The 22,809-nt window shown below is 41.1% G+C and overlaps 1 protein-coding gene across 2 annotated transcripts in view; it reads right to left on the bottom strand.

Moving 5' to 3' along the window:
- The window catches only part of nuf2 (UF2 component of NDC80 kinetochore complex), a 79,212-nt gene that overhangs the window by 15,774 nt on the left and 40,629 nt on the right, over nt 1–22,809 (bottom strand). For both annotated transcript variants that reach the window (XM_063064911.1, XM_063064912.1), the window contains 4 exons: nt 21,445–21,518; nt 20,009–20,105; nt 10,362–10,424; nt 1,972–2,109 (listed from right to left, as the gene is read on the bottom strand). In XM_063064911.1, coding sequence (XP_062920981.1) covers nt 1,972–2,109; nt 10,362–10,424; nt 20,009–20,105; nt 21,445–21,518 — 372 coding nt within the window. The remainder of the gene's footprint in view (nt 1–1,971; nt 2,110–10,361; nt 10,425–20,008; nt 20,106–21,444; nt 21,519–22,809) is intronic.

Raw genomic sequence — 22,809 nt, 5'->3', positions numbered from 1 at the left:
TTTATGAAGTCATTCAGTCAGTCACAAGAATTGCAAATCAGGGAGGTCAGGTAAAATTTCTACGAGTTCCAGCACATGTAGTGGTGAAGGGAAATGAGAGGGTGAATGATTTGGCAAAGAAGGCATTAAAGAAAGAAAATATAGGAATGCACATTAGTATCAGTAAAGCAGAGATTAAGTGTGTAATCTGGGAAAAAAATCAACCAAATGTGGCAACAAAGATGGGACAGGGAGGGGAAAGGGAAGCATTTATATCAAATACAAAGAAGTGTTGCAGGTACTAGGGTAGGTAGTGGAAACAGAAGAGAGGAAACTGTGTGGACTAGGTTAAGGCTGGGGCACTGTGCATTAAACAAAACATAGAAAATGATAGGGAAACACCAGACAGGATTGTGTGAGGAATGTCAGGAAGAGGAGTCAGCAGAACATGTAGTTCTGAGTTGCAGGAAGTATGGGATACAGAGAGAGATGATCAGAATTAATCTAAGGGAACTGGGGGTGCAGGAATTCACATTAAAAGGGTTGCTGGGCATGGGTGAGAGAGCACAGGATAGGGAATTTTTAACTTTCTTAAGGGGTACTGGTTTTTTTTATATATAGGATATGACAGATAAGCATATGGCCAAAGATGGAAGGATAAAGTGTAGGTTAGGGTGTGTGTGTGTGTGTGTGTGTGTGTGTGTGTGTGTGTGTGTGTGTGTGTGTGTGTGTGTGTGTGTGTGTGAGAGAGAGAGAGAGAGAGAGAGAGAGATAGATAGATATTGATTGGGTAAAGGGATTTAGAAAGCAAGTCTATTGCACACTCCAGAGCAGAAGGTGGCGGTAATGCACCATTAAGCTGGGTGCCAAACGCCATAAAACAAGATGAAGAAGAAAAATTTATTGAGAATGGATCCTACAGCAGATTCAGAATGATCGTAAGATGTTCAGAAATTTAGGTAATTGATACCATGGGAGAAAAAGAGACCGAGAAAGAACCCAATCAGAATAAAAATTCCAAAACTGGTAGGAAAAGTCCATTAAGGTGTGTTATTTGAAGAATTCTTCTAACCTAAGATGTGGACGCAAAAAGCAATTCACAAAATAGTTAGACTAAAACAATCAACACACATTAAAGTTGCTGGTGAATGCAGCAGGCCAGGCAGCATCTGTAGGAAGAGGTGCAGTCGACGTTTCAGGCCGAGACCCTTCGTCAGGACTAACTGAAGGAAGAGTGAGTAAGGGATTTGAAAGTTGGAGGGGGAGGGGGAGATCCAAAATGATAGGAGAAGACAGGAGGGGGAGGAATAGAGCCAAGAGCTGGACAGGTGATAGGCAAAAGGGGATATGAGAGGATCATGGGACAGGAGGTCCTCCCCCCTCCTGTCTTCTCCTATCATTTTGGATCTCCCCCTCCCCCTCCAACTTTCAAATCCCTTACTCACTCTTCCTTCAGTTAGTCCTGACGAAGGGTCTCGGCCTGAAACGTCGACTGCACCTCTTCCTACAGATGCTGCCTGGCCTGCTGCGTTCACCAGCAACTTTGATGTGTGTTGCTTGAATTTCCAGTATCTGCAGAATTCCTGTTGTTTGAGACTAAAACAATGATACTTTTTGACTATTGCACAAAAGCTATTTGCTTCTTAATATTTTTTCACTTAAAAATTAGAACGGGGAAAAACTGACAGTATCATGCAACACACAAAATGCTGGAAGAACTTAATAGGTCAGGTGGCATTTATGAAAAAGAGCAAGCAGTCGATATTTCGGGCTGAAAAGTCAACTGTTTAATCTTTTCCATATATGCTGCCTAACCTGGAGTGTTCCTCCAGCATTTTGAGTGTGTTGTTTGGATTTCCAGGATCTGTAGATTTTCTCGTTTGAACAATATTATATGGTCTGAAAAACAAGTGGAACCTTAAACAAGTTAGCAAACAGCTGCCAGCAAAAGATGGCGGTGTACGATCTAAAATTTTACAGGGACATTCATACCAAGGCATCCTTTTTCTTTTCTACTGTCTCATTCATTGCTTGTATTTCACTCTTTTCTTGTTCTGGACATTCCACAATCATGGGTTTGAGCTTTGCTTGCATCTCCTTTTCATTAATCAAGTCCACTTTCAGCTGGCTCTACCAATAAAAAGACAACTTTATTAGGGGTAAAAATTAGATTAATACAGTGCAGACATGACTACATACAACTATACCTTTAAATGATATAGCATTCCACGAAGTTGTATCAAACTACCACATGAAACTTAGTAAACCAGATGGTTTGTAACACCTGTGTAGCGCTCATCTTGTCTCATGCGACTGGTCACCACACTCTTTATGAGAAAAATCAAATGACATAGTACTATGCTAGGTGCTAGTAGGCCATCAGAAGCTCTAGGCATTGGAACAGGCTTTATATCTCTATATAAAAATCAAGATATACAAAATATTTACATGAATAACAATTAAAATTCCCACATTCTGTCGTTCCAAATCTCAGATATCAACAAAAAACAAACTTCTGCTTAGGTAGAACCAGTGACATTCATTAGAATAACCTTTGTTAATCTAATTAGTTAGAGAAATTGTAGTTAGTGTTATTTCCCGTTTAAAGGTATACAGACTAACCTAGTTAGAAAACTAATTGAATTCCTATTCTTAAGTATTATGGTTAACTTCAGGTTTCAGTTCAAGTCAGTATATCTACAAATTGAAATTGAAAAATTATATATCTATACAGCTCAACTCCTTTCACAATAATTCTCCAACATCACAACTTTTAAACAAAGTAAATCTCATTCAGTAACATATCAAAATCTTGGCAAAAATAATCAGTTATTGCAGAAAATCAAATTCAGATGCTTTGAATGAAAATAAACTTGTACATCCAATTGTATTAAATCCTCTATGTCATGAAACAATTCGTTCCTGCACTGGTTCTTCATCTTGGGTGGCCTGCCATCTTGTTTGGTTGAATTAGTTGATCATCCAGGGAAAGTCAATTCCCAAACTTATACAAAAGAAACCTGACCAAATCCCTTGGCATAACTTAACAGAACCAATTCCCGGTTACACGGTAGCAATCTTGGACACTCGTCTCTACCGATGTTGTCTCATTTTAGGGCTGCTGCTCGTTATAGCTATAGCTTCAATAGATCTTTTATCTCTATTGTCTCTCCTCCAGGGGTTTCAAATAAGTAGGGTCGAGGTACTTACTACTAATTACACTTCTAACAGTTTATATCTTTAGATTCTAATAGTTTGCTGCGTTTCTCTCGCTTTCCTGCACTGCGTCAGCCAAGCCTCGTTCTCCCATAGCTTTTTTCCCTCAAGTTCTTTAAATTCTGTAAACCTCATTTTCATCCCTCCACAGGTGGAGCTTTCTAACATTACAGCATTAAGTTAAATTAATCTGGTTTACAGGCTCATTCAGCGTCAATCCGGGCACAAAACACGCGTAAAAGGTATGCCCACAAATACCCTTCACTAAAATCTGGGAAATATCAAAGCTGAGATATTTAATTGGCATCTGTTAAAGCTGGAGCAAACTAGCTGGATGAACATTCTCTAGATCTCTTTATTATTTAGGAACCTTGATAACTTTGGCTTCAACACCCAAAGGACGACATTATCCAAACCTTACTACTAAATGTTTCAGCAAAAGTTCCTAATTCTTTCACCACCTTCAACAGGGTCTCTGAAGGTGATATGACATAACGTGATGAATCTTATAGTACAAGGTCAAACCAGAGTAAAGAAAACTCCTGCAGATTACCACTCAGCGCTGATGTATCAGAAATCCATTACAATGAGCACCACTTGATAGAAGCATTAAGATTAAAAGAGAGTACAAAAATGCACTCTGGGTGAATGTACCACTAATGATGTAGTGAAGAAATGTGAAACTGCACTTGGAGCTTAAAGTAGGCATTTTAACTGATGATGACAGCGTACACCTGTGCTCTACATTGGGTAAATTCACATTTGATAAGTGAAAAGTAACACTTTGCCACAGAATGACCACCTAGAGTTCTGACATCCAGCAAATTTCCCAGCCCCATCAATATCCTGGACAGAGAAGCCACAACCATACATTAGATGATATTCTATGTTGAGATGGCACTCAGTCCAGAAAGACTACCAGCCTTAGGATTGGAAACAGAAGCTGGGAACAAAGTTCTTTAGCTGTTGTCTTTATGTACCTTTTACCTGCTCCACACAGGGAACTGCTTTGCTGTTGGCTACATGTCATCTGCCAATTTGATCTACCTATGAGCTTGAGTAGATAGTCAGCTTTAAGTCATCATGCAATAGTTATTCTTCTGACTTGCAATTTCTTCACTGAAATATAGAGAATGCCTTGCTTTGAGGCATGGGGACAGCTTGCACATTAACAATCCAAACAGGACATTAGGGATAGGGAGGCAAAATTCAGAGCAGGTGTCTGTCTCCTGTACTTTATTTCAGTTTAGTAACATGGAATATGCTTTAATTCCAGATATTGGGGACAAATGTTCGAGACTTGACATACATTTAATTGGCATCTGTTAAAGCTGGAGCAAACTAACCAGATAAACATTCTCTAGATCTCCTTATTATTTAGGAATCTTATTAACTTCAGCTTCAACACCCAAAAGGATGGCATCATTCAAAATGTTGCTGTTTACTCAACATCATTCATCTATACTGTATACCCATTCCATTCACCGTGTGCACTTTGCTGCAAAGTGACACATCTAATAATGCCCTAAGATAAACTTGCCATGGCTTTGTCAACAGCAGCTCCCAAATCTGGTCAGGCAACATCTTTGGAAAGGAGTAAACAGTCAACATTTTGGGCCGAGACCCTTCATCAGGTGTTCTATTGATGTTGCCTGACCTGCTGGGCTCCTTCAGCATTTTGTGTGTGTTGCTTGGACTTCCAGATTTGCAATTTTTTTGTGTTTAATCTCCCAAATCAGAATCAGGTTTACTATCATTGGCATGTGTCATGAAATTTGAAGGTTGTTGCTGCGACACCACTCCACTAGTTGGCGTATCTTGCATATCTAGTTGGCCTGTACGCCCTCTCGTCTCCACCTGAGATTCTACCAACAATGGTTGTATCATCAGCAAATTTATAGATTGTATTTGAGCTATGCATAGCCACACAGTCATGGGTGTAGAGAGAGTAGAGCAGTGGGCTAAGCACACACTCCTGAGGTGCACCCATGTTGATCGTCAGTGAGGAGATGTTATCACCAGTCCGCACAGATTGTGGTCTTCCGGTTAGGAAGTCGAGGATCCAATTGCAGAGGGAGGTACAGAGGCCCAGGTTCTGTAAACTTCTCAATCAGGATTGTGGGAATGAAGGTATTAAGTGCTGAGCTATAGTCGATGAACAGCATCCTGACACAGGTGTTTGTATTGCCAGGTGGTCTAAAGCCGTGTGAAGAGCAATTGAGATTGCATCTGCCGTTTACATATTGTGGCAATAGGCAAATTGCAATGCGACCAGGTCCTTGCTGAGGGAGGAGTTCAGTCTAGTCAAGGTTCAAACGTACAACTTAATGTCAGAGAAATGTATACAATATACATCCTTCACAACCATCCACAAAAACAGAGGAATGCCCCAAAAAAAATGAACGACAGTTAAATGTTAGAACCCCAAAGCTTCCCCCCACACCGGCTCATAACTGGCAGCGAGCAACAATTTCCCCTCACCCCACCGGCAAAAAAAAAGCATTGGCACCGCCGCCGAGCACTCAAGCATTAGTAAAGCAATAGCAAAGACACAGACTTGCAGTTACCCCAAAGACTTAGCGTTTCACCCGGTATTCGACATACCGCAGGATCTCTCTCCCTAGTAAGCGAGAAAGAAGGGTCTCCATTTTCCCAGCGAGCGGGGAACCATAACAAATAACTCGCTGGTTTACGATGTTAAAAGTCCGTTACGTCACTTTTTTCAAGCTCTGTGCCTGAAGATCGCAAAGATCTCAGGTCTCCGGGCACACAGCAGATATCCCGACACCCCCAATGACGCACGGGTCTCCTGTCGTGACACTAACCCTCGATCCGCTCGTCTCCAGAGCCCTGAGATCCTAGGTTTCTGAATTCGAGCCGGACTATTAGGCCAAAACTTTGGCGTGCATAATTGCCAGTTACGGAACCCCAAGAGCAGGTCCCATTCCCGTAAAGAACCAACCTCTCAAAGCATTTCATCACTGTAGATATGAGTGCTATCGGGCAATAGTCATTAAGGCAGCTCACAGCTTCTTAGGCACTGGTATAACTGATGCCTTCTTGAAGTAAGTGGGAACTTCCACCCACAGCAGTGAGAGGTTGAAAATGTCCTTGAATACTCCCGCCAGTTGGTTGGCACAGGTTTTCAGAGCCTTACCATGTACTCCATCGGGACCTTCCGCCTTGCGAGAGATCACCCTCTTTAAAGACAACCTAACATCAGTCTCTGAGACAGAGGTCACAGGGTCATCAGGTGCAGCAGGGATGTTCACAACTGCAGTAATATTCTCTCTTTCAAAGCAGGCATAGAAAGCATTGAGTCCATCTGGTAGTGAGGCATCGCTGCCATTGATGCTATTGGGTTTTGCTTTGTAGGAAGTAATGTCTTGCAAAGCGGAGGTGGAGGATAAATGTGTGGCTGAGGGATTGGAGCAGGGGGCAGGGATTCAGATTTCTGGATCATCGGGACCTCTTCTGGGGCAGGAGTGACCTGTACAAAAAGGACAGGTTGCACTTGAATCCGAGGGGGACCAATATCCTGGCGGGAAGGTTTGCTAAGGCTACAGAGGAGAGTTTAAACCAGGATTGCTGGAGGTGTGGGAATTGAACTGAAGTGATGGAGGAAAGGATGGTTGGCTCACAAATAGGGAAAGTTTGAAGACAGTGCGAAAGGGAGGATAGGCAGGTGATAGAGAAGGGCCGTGCTCAGTCCAATGGTTTGAGATGTGTATTTTAATGCGTGAAGCATCATGAATAAAGCGGATGACCTTAGAGCGTGGATCAACATTTGGAACTATGATGTTGTGGCCATTACAGAGACTTGGACGGTGCAGGGGCAGGAATGGCTACTTCAAGTGCCAGGCTTTAGATGTTTCAGAAAGGATAGGGAGGGAGGCAAAAGAGGTGGGGGTGTGGCACTGTTGATCAGAGATAGAGTCACGGCTGCAGAAAAGGAGGAAGTCATGGAGGGGCTGTCTACAGTCTCTGTGGGTAGAAGTTAGGAATAGGAAGGGGTCAATAACTCCATAGGACATTCAAAGCTGCTACGCAGGTTGACTGTGGTTAAGAAGGTATACGGTGCATTGGCCTTCATCAATCATGGGATTGAGTTTAAGAGCCGAGAGGTAATGTTGCAGCTATATAGGACCCTGGTCAGACCCCACTTGGAGTACTGTGCTCAGTTCTGGTCGCCTCCCTATAGGAAGGACATGGAAACCATAGAAAGGGTGCAGAGGAGATTTACAAGGATGTTGCCTGGATTGGGGAGCATGCCTTATGAGAATAGGTTGAGTGAACACAATCTTTTCTCCTTGGAGAAACAGAGGATGAGAGGTGACTTGATAAAGGTGTACAAGATAATGAGAGGCATTGATCGTGTGGATACTCAGAGGCTTTTCTCCAGGGCTGAAATGGCTAGCATGAGAGGGCATAGTTTTAAGGTGCTTGGAAGTAAGTACAGAGGAGATGTCGGGGTAAGTTTTGTTTTATAAAAACACAGAGAGTGGTGAGTGCGTGGAATGGGCTGCTGGCGGCGGTGGTAGAAGCGGAAACAATAGGGTGTTTTAAGAGACTCCTGGATGGCTACATGGAGCTTAGGGCTATGGGTAAAGCCTAGGTAGTTCTAAGGTAGGGACATGTTCGGCACAGCTTTGTGGGCTTGGCACCAGTGTCGCCGCAGAGCACTGTGTGATTAAGTGCCTTGCTTAAGGACACAACACGCTGCCTCAGCTGAGGCTCGAATTAGTAACTTCAGATCACTAGACCGACACCCTAACCACTTGGCCCCGCGCCAACTCTGGTACAGACCTGCTTCTTTTAACAACCTGATGGTCTCGGCCCAAAACATTGACTCTCTATTCTCATCCATAGATACTGCCTGACCTGCTGAGCTCCTCCAGCACATTGTGTGTAATGCTCTAAATTTCCAGCATCTGCAGTACCTCTTGTGTCTATGATTTATTGCTCCACTGCAAAGTCTCTTCAAGCTATGCCTACCCTGAAGTTTAAATCCTCTTCAAAAGGAGTTCAGTGAGACTCTCTCAATGCTCCTCTGCTGCTCTGATTCTTCCACCATATGCTCATCCAGACTCGCTATCACAGCCATGTACCATTCTTGGGATTTTGTCTCCGCCACCATCTTGTACCACATGGCTTCCAGCTCCATTTCCAGATCTTCCAGCTTGGATCCAGCAAGTGTTCAATTGACTGTTTCTCCCGCCACTGCTCCCTCTGGATTCTATGTGCCACCCTCACCACTCCAAAAAATTCACAGCTCCAACCAACAATTCTTTTCCTTCCTTGCATCTACGAATTGGAAGATCGTGCATCTCAAGACGCAGCAGCCTGCAGTCCCTCCGGCTCTGAACTCCACTTCCTGCAGGCTGCCGACTCCGCCGCCTCCAGTTAGGGCTCGAACCTAGGGATTAACCGCCTCCAGAATGCAGACACCACTGCCAACTCCAGTTCTGAACTTGCCACCTGAAAACCGCAGACCTTGCTGCCACCAGCTCTCTCGTCAGCCTCTATACCAGCCGCTTTCAAACTGCGGACCCTGCTATCTCCAACTCAGACTTCAGCTGCCTACTCCCCGAGGCCAAGACCTTTCTCACTGCCGCTGGGTTCAGTGGTTCCTCTTTCCACCACTATTACTCCACACCAATCCCGGAGCTCCTTGGCTCCTCTCCACCCTTCTTCCCCCGCCCCTCTCAGTCCTCTGAGCCTCTATCTTCATCCTACCCTACGTCCCCAGAACACCCCCACAACATCCGCTCCTCTGACCCGTCCAACTCTCTACCCACCCCTTATCCTAGCTCTACCTCCTGCCATGTTCTCACCATACTCTCCAATCTTCCCCTCTCTGAGGTAGAATGTTCTGTTCTCAGTAAGGGCCTCACCTTTATCCCCCTGCGCCTGCACCTTAGTGAGTTCCCCACCCACTATGACACAGAGCTCTTCTTCCGTTGCCTTTGTCTCCATGTCTACTTCTTTTGCAAGGTTTCTCCAGCCCGCACCGATGCCCCTTCTCTCATCTTTAACCCTCCTCCTCTTCTTGGAGGCACCACTCTGGTCTTCTGCCTGCTCTGGATCTTTTTAACTCTCTGCCAAAGAGACATCAACTGTCTCAATTTTAACACTCCTCTCTCCAATTCAAACCTTACTCCCTTTGAATGCACTGCTCTCTACTCTCTCCTCACTAATCTAATCCTAATTAAGGGTTTCGGCCCAAAACATCGACTGTTTATTCCCAATCATGGATACTGCCTGACCTGCTGAACTCCAGTATATTATGTATATTGCTCTAAATTTCTAGCATCTGCAGTACCTCTTGTGTCGAAGATTTCTCCTGTATTTTGCAATTGCAAGCATAATGGGAGAATGTTTTTGTTAATCTATTTACAAAACATAGATGCTGCTACGAAAGGTCAGACTTACTGCCAATTCTTAGGAACACTTGAGAAGGCATTGGCAAGCATTTTCTCAAACCTCAGCAATCTGTGTTATGATGGAAATAATCACAATTCTGTAGGAAAATAGTGCCTTTTTAAAAAAATCAATAATGAAGCAATGGTACAGTCAAATGTATTATATACAAGTGCTTGAAATTCCTCTTGCACATAAAAAGCATCAACTCAGCTCCATTGAATATTGCACTTCCACATGTCAAGATAAACTGACATATGACATGCGTTGGTGATTGAGGCAGATACAGTAGAGAGATTTAAGGCAGTCTTAGGCTCATGAATGAAAGAAAAAGGGAGGGCTATGTGAAAGGGAAGAGTTAGATTAATTTTGCAGTACACAACATTGTGTGCTATACTGTTCTATAATTCTGTGTTCTATGATGATGCTCTTACTGAGATGGTTGCTTGAGCTTCATTTTGATATTCAAAGAAAAACTATTTTTCTTGAAAAATAAGCACACCGCTACTTGGATCAGAAATTGGAAGGCAGAATGAATTTGCATGTGCAAAATCTTAAAACGAATTTATATTTCAAAAAGTCAGCTAAAAATATTGGTGCTCACCAAATCACTAAAATCTTCAGTTTTTTATTGTCCAAGCCCAAAGCTTGTTTCTGTCCTGCAGCACATGTTGACTCACAAAAGATACAATTTTTATCCTAACATATAAAACCCTAATCAAAATTAAAACTTGAAATATATCTACCAGCACTTTGTTTCTTTCAGCAATTTTCGCTTTCAGTTGTGTAGTTACATCTTGAACAGAACTCTGCCAAAAAAAAAAGCACATTACAATGTCATCAACATAGCATGAAGGAGGGCATTTCAAGATATTGCCTGCGGATTGACTGCCCACTGATGTAGCCAGATGTCTATGAAATTAGCAGCTTTTGAATTAGCAGATCTTTTACGAGATTTCATAGGGCAGGTGAAAAAAAGTTCCAAGAAATGGCCATGTTAAAAAAAATTGGAGATTTTGTATTATTTTTCATTACTGAAGATGAGGACAAATTATTAGCTATGTCAAGCCCACATGATCCCAACATGGTGACCTTGGCAATTAATTTCAAAGTGGCTGTTGATAAAGAGAAAACAAATTTTGTGGCCCAAGTTAATCAGCTTTCAAAGACAAACACCACAGAATACGAAATAAATGAGCAATATGTTTTCATATTCTCCATTTTTCATCCAAAGACCACACAAAAAAGTCACATTAAAATTTTAAAACAGAACTAGATTAGATTTGGGCATGTCCCTCATAGCCTTAAAATAGGAGCTATTATCCAGTGATCTACTGTACTGACCCAACTCCCAGCCTGAAGGTTCATAAATGCAGAATTTGGGCTTCCTCTGCCTGTAGCAGATCACACACTGACTGTGCTTCTCCATCTAACAGTAAACATATGCATCGGTAAATGTAACGGTGAAGAACTTTGTTATAAAGAACTTTCCTATAGAATACAAGTCCTTAGATAAAAAAGTTAAAAACTTATGTCAAAAAGCCAAAGAAGAATGGTTAAACCAGGGATGTGAGCAATTAGAAAGAATCCCTATTACTGATCCAAAAAGGTTACACCAACAAATCAAGAATATCACTGGTAAAAAGCTCCTCTGTTCTTCAGGTGGATGTTTGAAAGGGAAGGACAGTACCATTATCATGAAAAAAGATGAGATTATGAACAGATCGACTGAGTATATTCAGGAATTGTTTGAGGACGATTGAGGCGAAAAACCAGAAATTAAGAAGAACATTGAAGGTCCAAGTACTTTAAAATCTGAAGTTCGTAATGCAATAAATAAGATGAAGGAAAGGAAAGGCAGCAGGTGCTGATGAATTAATAATAGAACAAATTATTGCCCTTGAAGATTATGGAATTGAAAAGCTTACTGATTTAATCAATGACATTTATAAGACTGGAATAATACCAGAAGAGATGAAAAAAAGAATCAGTATTTATCACTCTTCCTAAGAAACATGGAGCAATAGAATGTGAATTACATAGGACCATAAGTTTAATGAGCCATATCACTAAGATACCTCTAAGAATTTTGATGACAAGAGCTAAAAGTAAGATACAAGCTGAAATAGGTAAGGAACAATGTGGTTTTGTGAAAGACGAAGGTACAAGAAACGCGATATTGATGTTAAGGATACTATCAGAACGAGCTATTCAAGTGCAAAAAGATTTGTTTGTTTGTTTTATCAACTACACAAAAGCATTTGATAAAGTGAAACACAATAATTTATTTGAAATATTACAGGAAATTCTAGATCTAGATTCGAAAAACCTCCGCCTAATCAGAAATCTGTACTAGGAACAAACTGCCACTGTAAGAATAGATGGAGAAGTGAGTCAGTTTACGAAAATCAAGAGAGGCGTTAGACAAGGGTGTGTTTTCTCCCCAATTTGTTTAATGTGTACAGTGAAACAATATTACAAAAAAAAAGACATCTTGGGTATCAAAGTTGGTGATGAAAACATCAATAATTTTAGATATGCGGATGACACTGTTAATTGCAAGTACGGAGGAGGAACAACAAAACTTAATTGATATAGTTGTTGAAGAAAGTGCAAAAATGGGTCTATCTATCAATTGCAAAAAGACAGTGTATGGCAATATCCAAAAAGGAGGAGAATCCTATCTGCAGGCTGAGAATAAACAGGGAAGACATAAAACAAGTACAGAACTTTTGCTACTTAGGAAGCTGGGTGACATCAGATGGCAGGTGCGACATGGACATCAAAAGAAGAATATGGATGGCAAAAGACACCTTTATGAGAATGAAGAGTATACTGACCAACACTAAACTAGGCATGACAACCCACCTCAGAGTACTGAGATGTTATATTTATCCAGTTATGTTACATGGCTCAGAATTTGGACAATATCTAGTAACATGAAGAAACGAATTGAAGCAGCAGAGATGTGGTTTTTGAGGAAGATGCAAAGAATATCATGGATGAAACAAATATCTAACGAGGATGTCATGAACAGAGCAAACACAAAAAGAGAAATAATGTATGAGATCATGAAAACGCAACGTGACTTCTTTGGACATGTGATTCGGAAAGAGAAGTTAGGATGCACAGTAATTATAGGAAAGATTGAAGGGAAGAAAGCAAGAGGAAGACAAAGACAAATGATGATGGAGACAGCAGCCAGAGATCTGGAAATGAATACCAATGAATTGATCCACTTGACCCGAAACAGGCGTGTGTGGGCCATGGCAGGCAAAGCTCAAACTGGGCATGGCACCTGATGATAATGATGATGATGATGATGATGATGAAGAAGGAACTTTGTAATCTTCTGCTACATTACTTCAAGTTGCTAACAAAATGAAGAGAACAGTGGTAGAAAACATTTGCTGTCCAATTATTTATTTTTTTTTAAAGGAGAAGTGCAAATACTTGGACCATCAGGCACAGGTACAGAATCAGGATATTCGGCCCATCCAGTTTGCTCTATCGTTGCTGATTTATTTTCCCCTCTCAACCCCATTCTCCTGCCTTCTTCTCATAACCTTTGATAGATACTTAATTAGTGAGGACATCAATCTCTGCTTTAAATACACCCAGTGACCTAGCCTCCATAGCTGACTGTAACAATGCACTACACAGATTCACCACCCTCTAGCTAAAGAGATTCCTCATCATCTCTGTTCTAAAGGGAGATCCATCTATCCCGAGTCTGTGCCCTCCAGTCCTAGACACTACCACTCCTACGATTCGAAATATTCTCTGCATGTCCAGTTTATCTAGGCCTTTCTATAATCAACAGGTTTTAATGAGATATTTGTTTCTTCTAAATTCTGGAAAATAAAGGCACAGAGCCATCAAACTCTCCTCGCATGTTAACTCTTTCATACCAGAACTGTTCTCGTAAACCTCCTCTAGACCTTTTCCAATGCCAACACATGCTTTCTTAGAGCTGGGACACAAGAAGGTGGGAGGAAAGGTCCTTCATGAACATTTTGCTTCAGTATTCACCAGTGGACTCAGCTGGTGGCTTAGTGACATCAGCATCGGACTTCGGGACGAAAGGTCCCGAGTTCGAATCCAGCCAGCTCCCCTGCACGCTTTCCATCCGTGCTGGATTACAAGCTGGTGATTTCTTTGGAAACTCACATGGCAGAAGGCAATGGCAAACCACTGCTGTAACTTGCCTCCTACGCAGTTCCCCACTACGTCAGAGAGGCATGGAGGGAAATCGTCCGGATGCGACGTAAAAAAAAAATTCACCAGTGACAGGGACGTTGACATTTGTGAGGGCAATTTAAAAAAGGGTAATATGCTATAACATGTTGCAGTTACAAAAGATGTGCTGGAATTTCTGAAAATTTTTTAGGATAGACAAGTTCCTGGGGCCAGATGAGAAAATACTATGGGAAAGAACAGGGAGATAATGGATCTGAATGTGTGGCTGAGGAACTGGTGTAGGAAGCAAGGATTTACATTCTTGCACCACTGGGGTATGTTTCGGGGTAAGGATGAATTGTACAAAAGGGACAGGTTGCACCTTAATAAGCGGGGCACCAGCATTCTGGCAGGCAGGTTTGTCTCCGCAACACGGGTGTGCTTAAACTAAGTATTGTGGGGGAGGGGACAAACTGGAAACATAAGGATAGAGATAAAGGGAAAGTGAGAATAAGAAAAGTTAAGAATGACAGCAGAATCAACAGAGCAGAAAGCCCCCAAACAGTAGTCAGGATGTAGGGTGTAAGTTGAATCAAGAGTTAAAATTGGCGTGTCGCAAAGGTAATGCTACAGTTGTTATGGGGGATTTTAACATGCAGGTAGACTGGAGGAATCAGTTTGGTACTGGACCCCAAGAAAGGGAGTTTGTGGAGTCCTTCCGAGATGGATTCTTAGAACAGCTTGTACTGGAGCGTACCAGAGAGAACGCAATTCTAGATTTAGTGTTGTGCAATGAACCAGATTTGATCAGGGACCTCAAGGTAAAGGAGCCATTAGGAGGTAGTGACCATAATATGATAAGTTTTAATCTACAATTTGAGAGGGAGAAGGGAAACTCGGAAGTGTCAATATTACAGTTGAACAAAGGGAACTATGGTGCTACGAGGGAGGAGCTAGCCAAAGTTCAATGGAACAATACCCTAGCAGGGATGACAGTGGAACAGCAATGGCAAGTGTTTCTGGGAATAATGCGGAAGGTACAGGATCAGTTCATTCCAAAGAGGAAGAAAGATCCTAAGTAAAGGGAGGCCGTGGCTGACAAGGGAAGTAATGGACGGTATAAAAATAAAAGAGAAGTATAACATAGCAAAGACAAGTGGGAAGCCAGAGGATTGGGAAACTTTTAAAGAGCAACCGAAGGTAACTAAAAAGGCAATACGCAGAGGAAAAAATGAGGTACGAAGGTAAACTAGCCAAGAATATAAAGGAGGACAGTAAAAGCTTCTCTAGGTATGTGAAAAGGAAAAAAATAGTTAAGACCAAAATTGGGCCCCTGAAGACAGAAGCGGGTGAATTTATTATGGGGAACAAGGAAATGGCTGACAAGTTGAACAGGTACTTTGGATCTGTCTTCACTAGGGAAGACACAAACAATCTCCCAGATGTAATAGTGGCCAAAGGACCTAGGGTAATGGATGAATTGAAGGAAATTTATAATAGGCAGGAAATGGTGTTGGATAGGCTGTTGGGTCTGAAGGCTGGTAAGTCCCTGGGACCTGATGGTCTGCATCCCAGGGTACTTAAGGAGGTGGCTTTAGAAATCGTGGATGCATTAGGAATCATTTTCCAATGTTCTATAGATTCCGGATCAGTTCCTGTGGATTGGAGGGTGGCTAATGTTGTCCCTCTCTTCAAGAAGGGAGGAAGAGAGAAAACAGGGAATTATAGACCGGTTAGCCTGATGTCAGTGGTGGGAAAGATGCTGGAGTCAATTATAAAAATGAAATTACGGCACATCTGGATAGCAGTAACAGGATTGGTCCGAGTCAGCATGGATTTACTAAGGGGAAATCGTGCTTGACTAATCTTCTGGAATTTTTTTGAGGGTGTAACTATGAAAATGGACAAGGGAGAGCCAGTGGATGTAGTGTACCTGGACTTTCAGAAAGCTTTGATAAAGTCCCAAATAGGAAATTAGTGGGCAAAATTAGGGCACATGGTATTGGGGGCAGAGTACTGATATGGATTGAAAATTGGCTGGCTGATAGGAAACAAAGAGTAGCCATTAACGGGTCCCTTTCGGAATGGCAGGCGGTGACCAGTGGGGTACCGCAGGGTTCAGTGCGGGACCGCAGATGTTTACAATATATATTAATGATTTAGATGAGGAAATTAAAAGTAACATTAGCAAATTTGCCGATGACACAAAGCTGGGTGGCAGTGTGAAATGTGAGGAGGATGTTATGAGAATGCAGGGTGACTTGGACAGGCTGGGTGAGTGGGCAGGTGCATGGCAGATGCAGTCTAATGTGGATAAATGTGAGGTTATCCACTTTGGTGGTAAGAACTGGAAGGCAGATTATTATCTAAATGGAGTCAAGTTAGGAAAAGGGGAAGCACAACGAGATCTAGGTGTTCTTGTATATCAGTCACTGAAAGCAACCATGCAAGTACAGCAGGCTGTGAAGAAAGCTAATGGCATGCTGGCCTTCATAACAAGGGGAACTGAGTATAAGAGCAGAGGTCCTTCTGCAGCTGTACAGGGCCCTGGTGAGACCACACCTGGAGTACTGTGTGCAGTTTTGGTCTCCAAATTTGAGGAAGGACATTCTTGCTATTGAGGGAGTGCAGCGTAGGTTCACAAGGTTAATTCCCGGGATGGCGGGACTATCATATGTCGAAAGATTGGAGCAACTGGGCTTGTATACTCTGGAATTTAGAAGGCTGAGAGGGGATCTTAATGAAACATATAAGATTATTAAGGGATCGGACACGCTGGAGGCAGGAAGCATGTTCCCGCTGATGGGTGAGTCCAGAACCAGAGGCCACAGTTTAAGAATCAGGGATAGGTCATTTAGAACAGAGTTGAGGAAAAACTTTTTCACCCAGAGAGTGGTGGATATATGGAATGCTCTTCCCCAGAAGGCTGTGGAGGCCAAGTCTCTGGATGCTTTCAAAAAAGAGATGGATAGAGCTCTTAAAGATAGCGGAATCAAAGGTTATGAGGTTAAGGCAGGAACTGGATACTGATTGTGGATGATCAGCTATGATCACAGTGAATGGCGGTGCTGGCTTGAAGGGTTGAATGGCCTACTCCTGCACCTATTGTCTATTGAAAGAAGGGAAGAGAATGCTGCACCTTTGGTAGTGATCTTTGCATCCTCACTAATCAAAGGAGTAGTACCAGTTGTTAGGAGGGTAGCAAATATTATTCCTTTATTCAAGAAAGAGAGTAGGGATAACCCTGAGGTTTGTAGATCAGTGAGTCTTACTTCGGTGATGGGCAGATAATTGAAGATTCTTAGATTCAGGATTTACAAGCATTTGGAGAAATAGTCTGAGTAGGGATAGTCAGTGTGGCTTTGAGAGGCAGGCTATGCCTCACCATAAGAAATAGGAGCAAAATAAGGCTATTTGATCCATCAAGTCTGCTGCACCATTTCGTCACAGCTGATCCAATTTTCCCCTCAGCCCCAACCTCCTACCTTCTCCCCACATCCCTTCACGCACTGACCAATCAAGAATCTATCAACCTTTGTCTTAAATATACGTAAAGACTTAGCCTCCACAGTTTCCTGTGGCAAAGAATTCCACAGATTCACCACTCACGAACCTGATTGAATTATTGGAGGATGTTACAAAGCACATTGATAATGGTAGAGCTATGATGGTGATGTATATGGATTTTAGTAAGGCTTTTGATAAGGTTCTCATGGTAAGGTCGTTCAGAATATCAGTAAGCATGGGATCCAGGGAACCTTGCTGTGTGGATAAAGAACTGGTTTCCCTTGCTCATAGAAGATAAAAAGTGGTTGTAGATTGAGCACATTCTGCCTAGAATTTGATGAACAATAATGTTCCACATGTATTTTCTAGGACCTCTGCTTTATTGTGAACTTAATAAATGATTTGAATGAGGAAATGGAAAGGTTGGTTAGTAAGTTTGCAGCTGACACGAAGGTCCGTGGAGTTGTGGATACACATGCACATTCCTTTATCCGAAATTCTGAAATCCAAAAAGCTCTGAAAACCAAAGTTCTTTTTCGCCAACAGCTGACATCACTCAGTTGTGCCGTAGCAGCACTAGCAGAGGCTGCCAGACGTCAGTTGTGGCTCAGCGCTCGTACTGGTTACATGTGCATTTGCTGTTCGCTGATATTTTGTGTTCACTGTTGACTTTGTGTTTACTTTCACTGTGAAAATGTCAAAAAGAGCTGCAGATACCCCTATGGGTAACAATGAGAAAAAGGGAAGGAAGCATCTATCATTATCAATAACGCAGAAAGTGGACTTATTGCAGAAGCTTGATCGTGGTGTGTCTATGCGGTGTCTTACTGAAGAAAATAGTGTTGGAACTACCACTGTATATGATTTAAATAAACAGAAAGACAAGTTACTGAAGTTTTATAGTGACACTGAGAGTGACGTTCTACATTTATTCCAATAAGTCATTTACCATTTGTTTGATTCATTCTGTTTGAAACTGTATATTTTTATGTTTTATTGAATGTTTTTGTTGGAAATAAATTTTTATTTCCTAAACAATACAGTATAACTATTTACATAGCATTTACATTGTATTAGGTATTATAAGTAATCTAGAGATGACTTAAAGTATACGGGAGGATGTACGTAGGTTTGATGCACTGCTGGGTCCTAAAGTCCACTGCACTGAGAGGTTAAATAAGGGACTTGAGGCATACGTGTTTTTTGGTATGGGGGGCGGCGGGGTCTGAAATCCGAAAAATTCTGAATTCCAAAATGCAACTGGTCCCAAGGATTTTGGATAAGGGATTGTGGACCTGTATTAATTAAGGTTGCTGCACATTGTGACAGTACATTGACAGGATGCAAAGTTGGGCCAAAAACTGGCAGATGGAGTTCAACCCAGAAAAATTTGAAAGGTTGAATTTGAAGGCAGTATACAGGGTTAATAGCAGGATCTTAACAGTGTAAAGGAACAGAGGGACCTTGGAGCTCACATCCATAGACATCTCAAAGTTGCAATACAGGTTGATAGGGTTATTAAGAAGGTGTATGGTGTGTTGGCCTTTATCAGTCAGGGGTTCAGTTCAAGAGGAAATGTTGCAGCTCTGTAAACCTTATTTTAGACCACACTTGGAATATTGTATAGAGTTCTGGTCGGCGCATTATAGGGAGGATGTGGAAGCTTTAGAGAGGGTGCAGAGGAGATTTACAAGGATTCTGCCATGATTAGAGACCATGGCTTATGAAGATATGTTGAGCAAGCTAGGCATTTTCTCTTTGGAGCAAGAGGATGACAGCTGACTTGAAAGAGGTGTACTAGATGATGAGACATAGATCAATTGGATAGTCAGAGACTTTTTCCCAGGGTGTAAATAGCTAATACTAGGGGACATAATTTTAAAGATGATTGGTGGAAAGTAAAGCGGGGTAATGTCAGAGGTAAGTTTTTCTTTATACAAAGACAGAAGTGTCCAGCGGTAGTGGTAAATGCAGATACATTAGGGGCATTTAAGAAACTCTTGGATAGGAAAGTGGATGATAGAAATTGGAGAGCTATGCAGGACGGAAGGCTAGACTGATCTTAGACTAGGTTAAAAGTTTGGTACATCATGGACTAAGGGCTTGTACTGAGCTGTAATGTTCTATATTCCACACGTTCTAATCTGCTCACAATACTCCAAATGTGGTCTGATCAATGCCTTTTAAAGCTTCAGCAATACATCCCTGCTTTTACATGCTAGTCCTCTTGATATAATGTATGATAGCAACACATTTGCCGTCCTTACTACTAACTCAGCCTCCAAGTTGGCCTTAGGAGATTCCTGCACAAGGGCTCCCAAGTCCCTTTGCACTTCTAATTTCTGAATTTTCTCACCAATTAGAAAATAGTCTATGACTTTATTTCTTCTACCAAAAGTGCATGAGCATAGACTTTCCTACACTGTATTCTATTTGCCATTTCCTTGCCCATTCTCAAAATCTGTTCAAGTCCTGCTACAAACTCCCCGTTTCCTCAATATTACCTGCCCCTCCACATATCTTTATATCATCCGCAAACATGGCACAAAGCCATCAATTCATCATCCAGATTATTAACATATAATGCAAAAAGCAGCCAACTCAACACCAACCCCTGCAGAACACTACTAGTCACCGACAGTCAGCCAGAAAAGGCCCTCCTTGCTTCCTATTCTATGCCTGCTGCCAGAAACAACAGTACACTTACTTGTTTGTGACGATATTCCCCATTTATCACTTGGTGTAATTCTGTAATATCAGCTGAAAGTACGTCAATTTTTGCCTTTTGCTCAGGTGGTACTGTGCTGGTAAAAGAAATGTTTTCCAATTATTTTGCTTTATATTACTTCATACAACTCGCACATCTTTAAAATGTCATTGAAGTCAGTCTTATAGAAATACATTTGAGCAGTACTATAGGATTCAATCAATTTTACTTTCAGTTTGTGGTACCAGATGACTGAACTGGCCTCTCTTCACCCTTCAACTGAGAACTTGAGTTCAAAGTGCACAGGATTATATAAAAGTATTCCATTACAATTGTAATAGCACAGAAAAATCAAGTTTGCATTTTTGAAGAACTAATGATTAATGAAACTATTATCTTGTGCAAATGATGCTATTCTATAATCAATGGTTTATTACAGAGCCACTAATTTTGCAAAATTATAACATTCACCCAAGAAAATTGAATTTTATCAAAATGGTACAGAATGTATAACAATGGAGATTGAAGGAGAGTAATATATTTCAGGCCTCATTAACAATTACCTCCTGTACCTAATAAAGTGGACATTCATGGTCTTCTGTCCATCCATTTCAAGGCTGTGTGTTTTGCGTTCAGAGATGTTTTTATGCACACCACCATTGAAACACATGATTATTTGAGTTATTATCACCTTCCTGTCAACTTGAAGCAGTCTGGCCATTCTCCTCTAACTTCTCTCATTAACAAAGCACTTTTGTCCACAGAACTGCAGTTCACACTATTCTCTATAAAACTCTAGGGATTATTGTGCATGAAAATCCCAGGAGATCAGCAGTTTGTGAGATATTCAAACCACCCATCTGGCATCATTCCAATCATTCCACAGTCAAAGTTATTTAGATCAAATTTCTCTCCCATTAGGATGTTTCATCTGAACAACTGAACCTCTTGATCATATCTGCATGCTTTTATGCACTGAGTTGCAGCCACATGATTGGTCGATTAGATATTTGCATTAATGAGCAAGTATACAGATGTAGCTAATAAAGTGGCCACCAAATGTACTACTGCATTTGAATTTTGTTCAAAATCTAGTATTTCTTTTCCAATTAGATATTTCGTATACAACCATATTTCTTTCTACAACTGCGTTCACTACATTTGCACTATTTGCAATTGATTTGCTTACGTTACCCTAGTTTAAAAAGCTTCTATCATTTTGATTTTTCGTACAGCTTTCGTACAGTGCACATAATGCAGGTCAACTCCCACTGGAGGCTCATAAAACAAGTACAGCAAATCTCATTTTCTGTACATGTGGGATCTGTGATCTCGCAATATACCTAGCAGAAGTGATTAAACTTGCATCATAATACTGGTATAATTGAGAAATAACTATTCCTTTATTAGGTTAAGCTGCATGAAGATAAACCTACTTTAAGCTTTGAATTTTGTACTTCATTTCTTCAATTGAAGAAAACATCTGCTGCATCATCTCCAAATTCAGTTTCTGTGGGGAATAATTGAATGTGACATATTTTTGACAAACATTATACTTTCACAGTGACGAGTACTTTGCCTAAAATACACTTTTCACTGTTCTATTGTCAGAATAGTCATGTCTATAATAACTAGATCAGCAAAGTACAGAGTCCATTTGCTTGCATTCAGATATACGTCAAAATGTACTTAAAATCAAATCAACAAACCCATTTAACTAAAGGAAGTCAGTGAATAGATCTTGACTTAAAAATGCAAATTGGTTAAATTTTCAGATAATACAAACAGGGAAAGACAGAGAAATGCATAGACCAAATGAGCAGAATAAAATCAGTGCTGCTCTGATAATAGTAATATACCACACATGGTGAAAATGCTGAAATTCTGATAGATGATCAGAAATAACAAACATTGTAATCTCTTGCACTTTCAATATCTAAACAATGAAGTAACACAATGAGGATCAATAGCAGAATCAAAGTATTTATAGTTAAAGAACTACCAGTTTTTGATCTGATCATATGTGCATTGTGTTCAATTCTGGAATATCTTAGATAAGGATTGTTTTATTATTTCTGATGCATATACAATGCTGACAACTCTCCAGATTCACAAATAGATTTATGAAAGATTTACAGCTTTAGAGTCAAAGAGCACTACAGCACAGAATCAGATCCTTTAGCCCAGCTAGAACTTGCCAAACTATTAAGCTGGCTAGTCCCATCAACTTGCACCCGAACCATAGCCCTCCATGACCCTCCCATCCATGTACCTGTCGGAATTTCTCTTAAATGTTGAAATCGAATCAGCATCCACCACTTGCACTGGGAGCTTGTTCCACACTCTCACCATCCTGAGTGAAGTAGTTCATCCTCACATTCCCCTTAAACATTTCACTTTTCATCCTTAAACCATGACCCCCACCCCCCCCAGTTGTCATATCACCTAACTTGCTTGCATTTACTCTATCTATACCCCTCAATTTTGTATACTTCTACAAACATCCTCTCAATCTTCTACGTTCTAGGGAATAAAGTCCTAACCTATTCAGCCTTTCCTTTTAACTCAGGTCCTGACATTCCAGCGACATCTTTGTAAATTTTCTCTGCACTTTCAATCTTATTTACATCTTTCCTATAGGTAGGTGACCAAAACTGCTTACTATACTCTACATTAGGCCTCACCAATGTCTTGTACTATTTCAACATAATATCCCAACTCCTGTACTCATTAATTTATGAAGGCCAAAGTGCCAAAAGCTTTTTAAGATCGTGTAGAGTATTGTACTTTATCTTTTGATT

Source organism: Mobula hypostoma, chromosome 12 (assembly GCF_963921235.1).
Source record: "Mobula hypostoma chromosome 12, sMobHyp1.1, whole genome shotgun sequence".
NCBI lineage: Eukaryota > Metazoa > Chordata > Chondrichthyes > Myliobatiformes > Myliobatidae > Mobula > Mobula hypostoma.
Note: the sequence above shows the minus strand (reverse complement) of the source record. Positions and strands in the feature narration are given on the sequence as shown.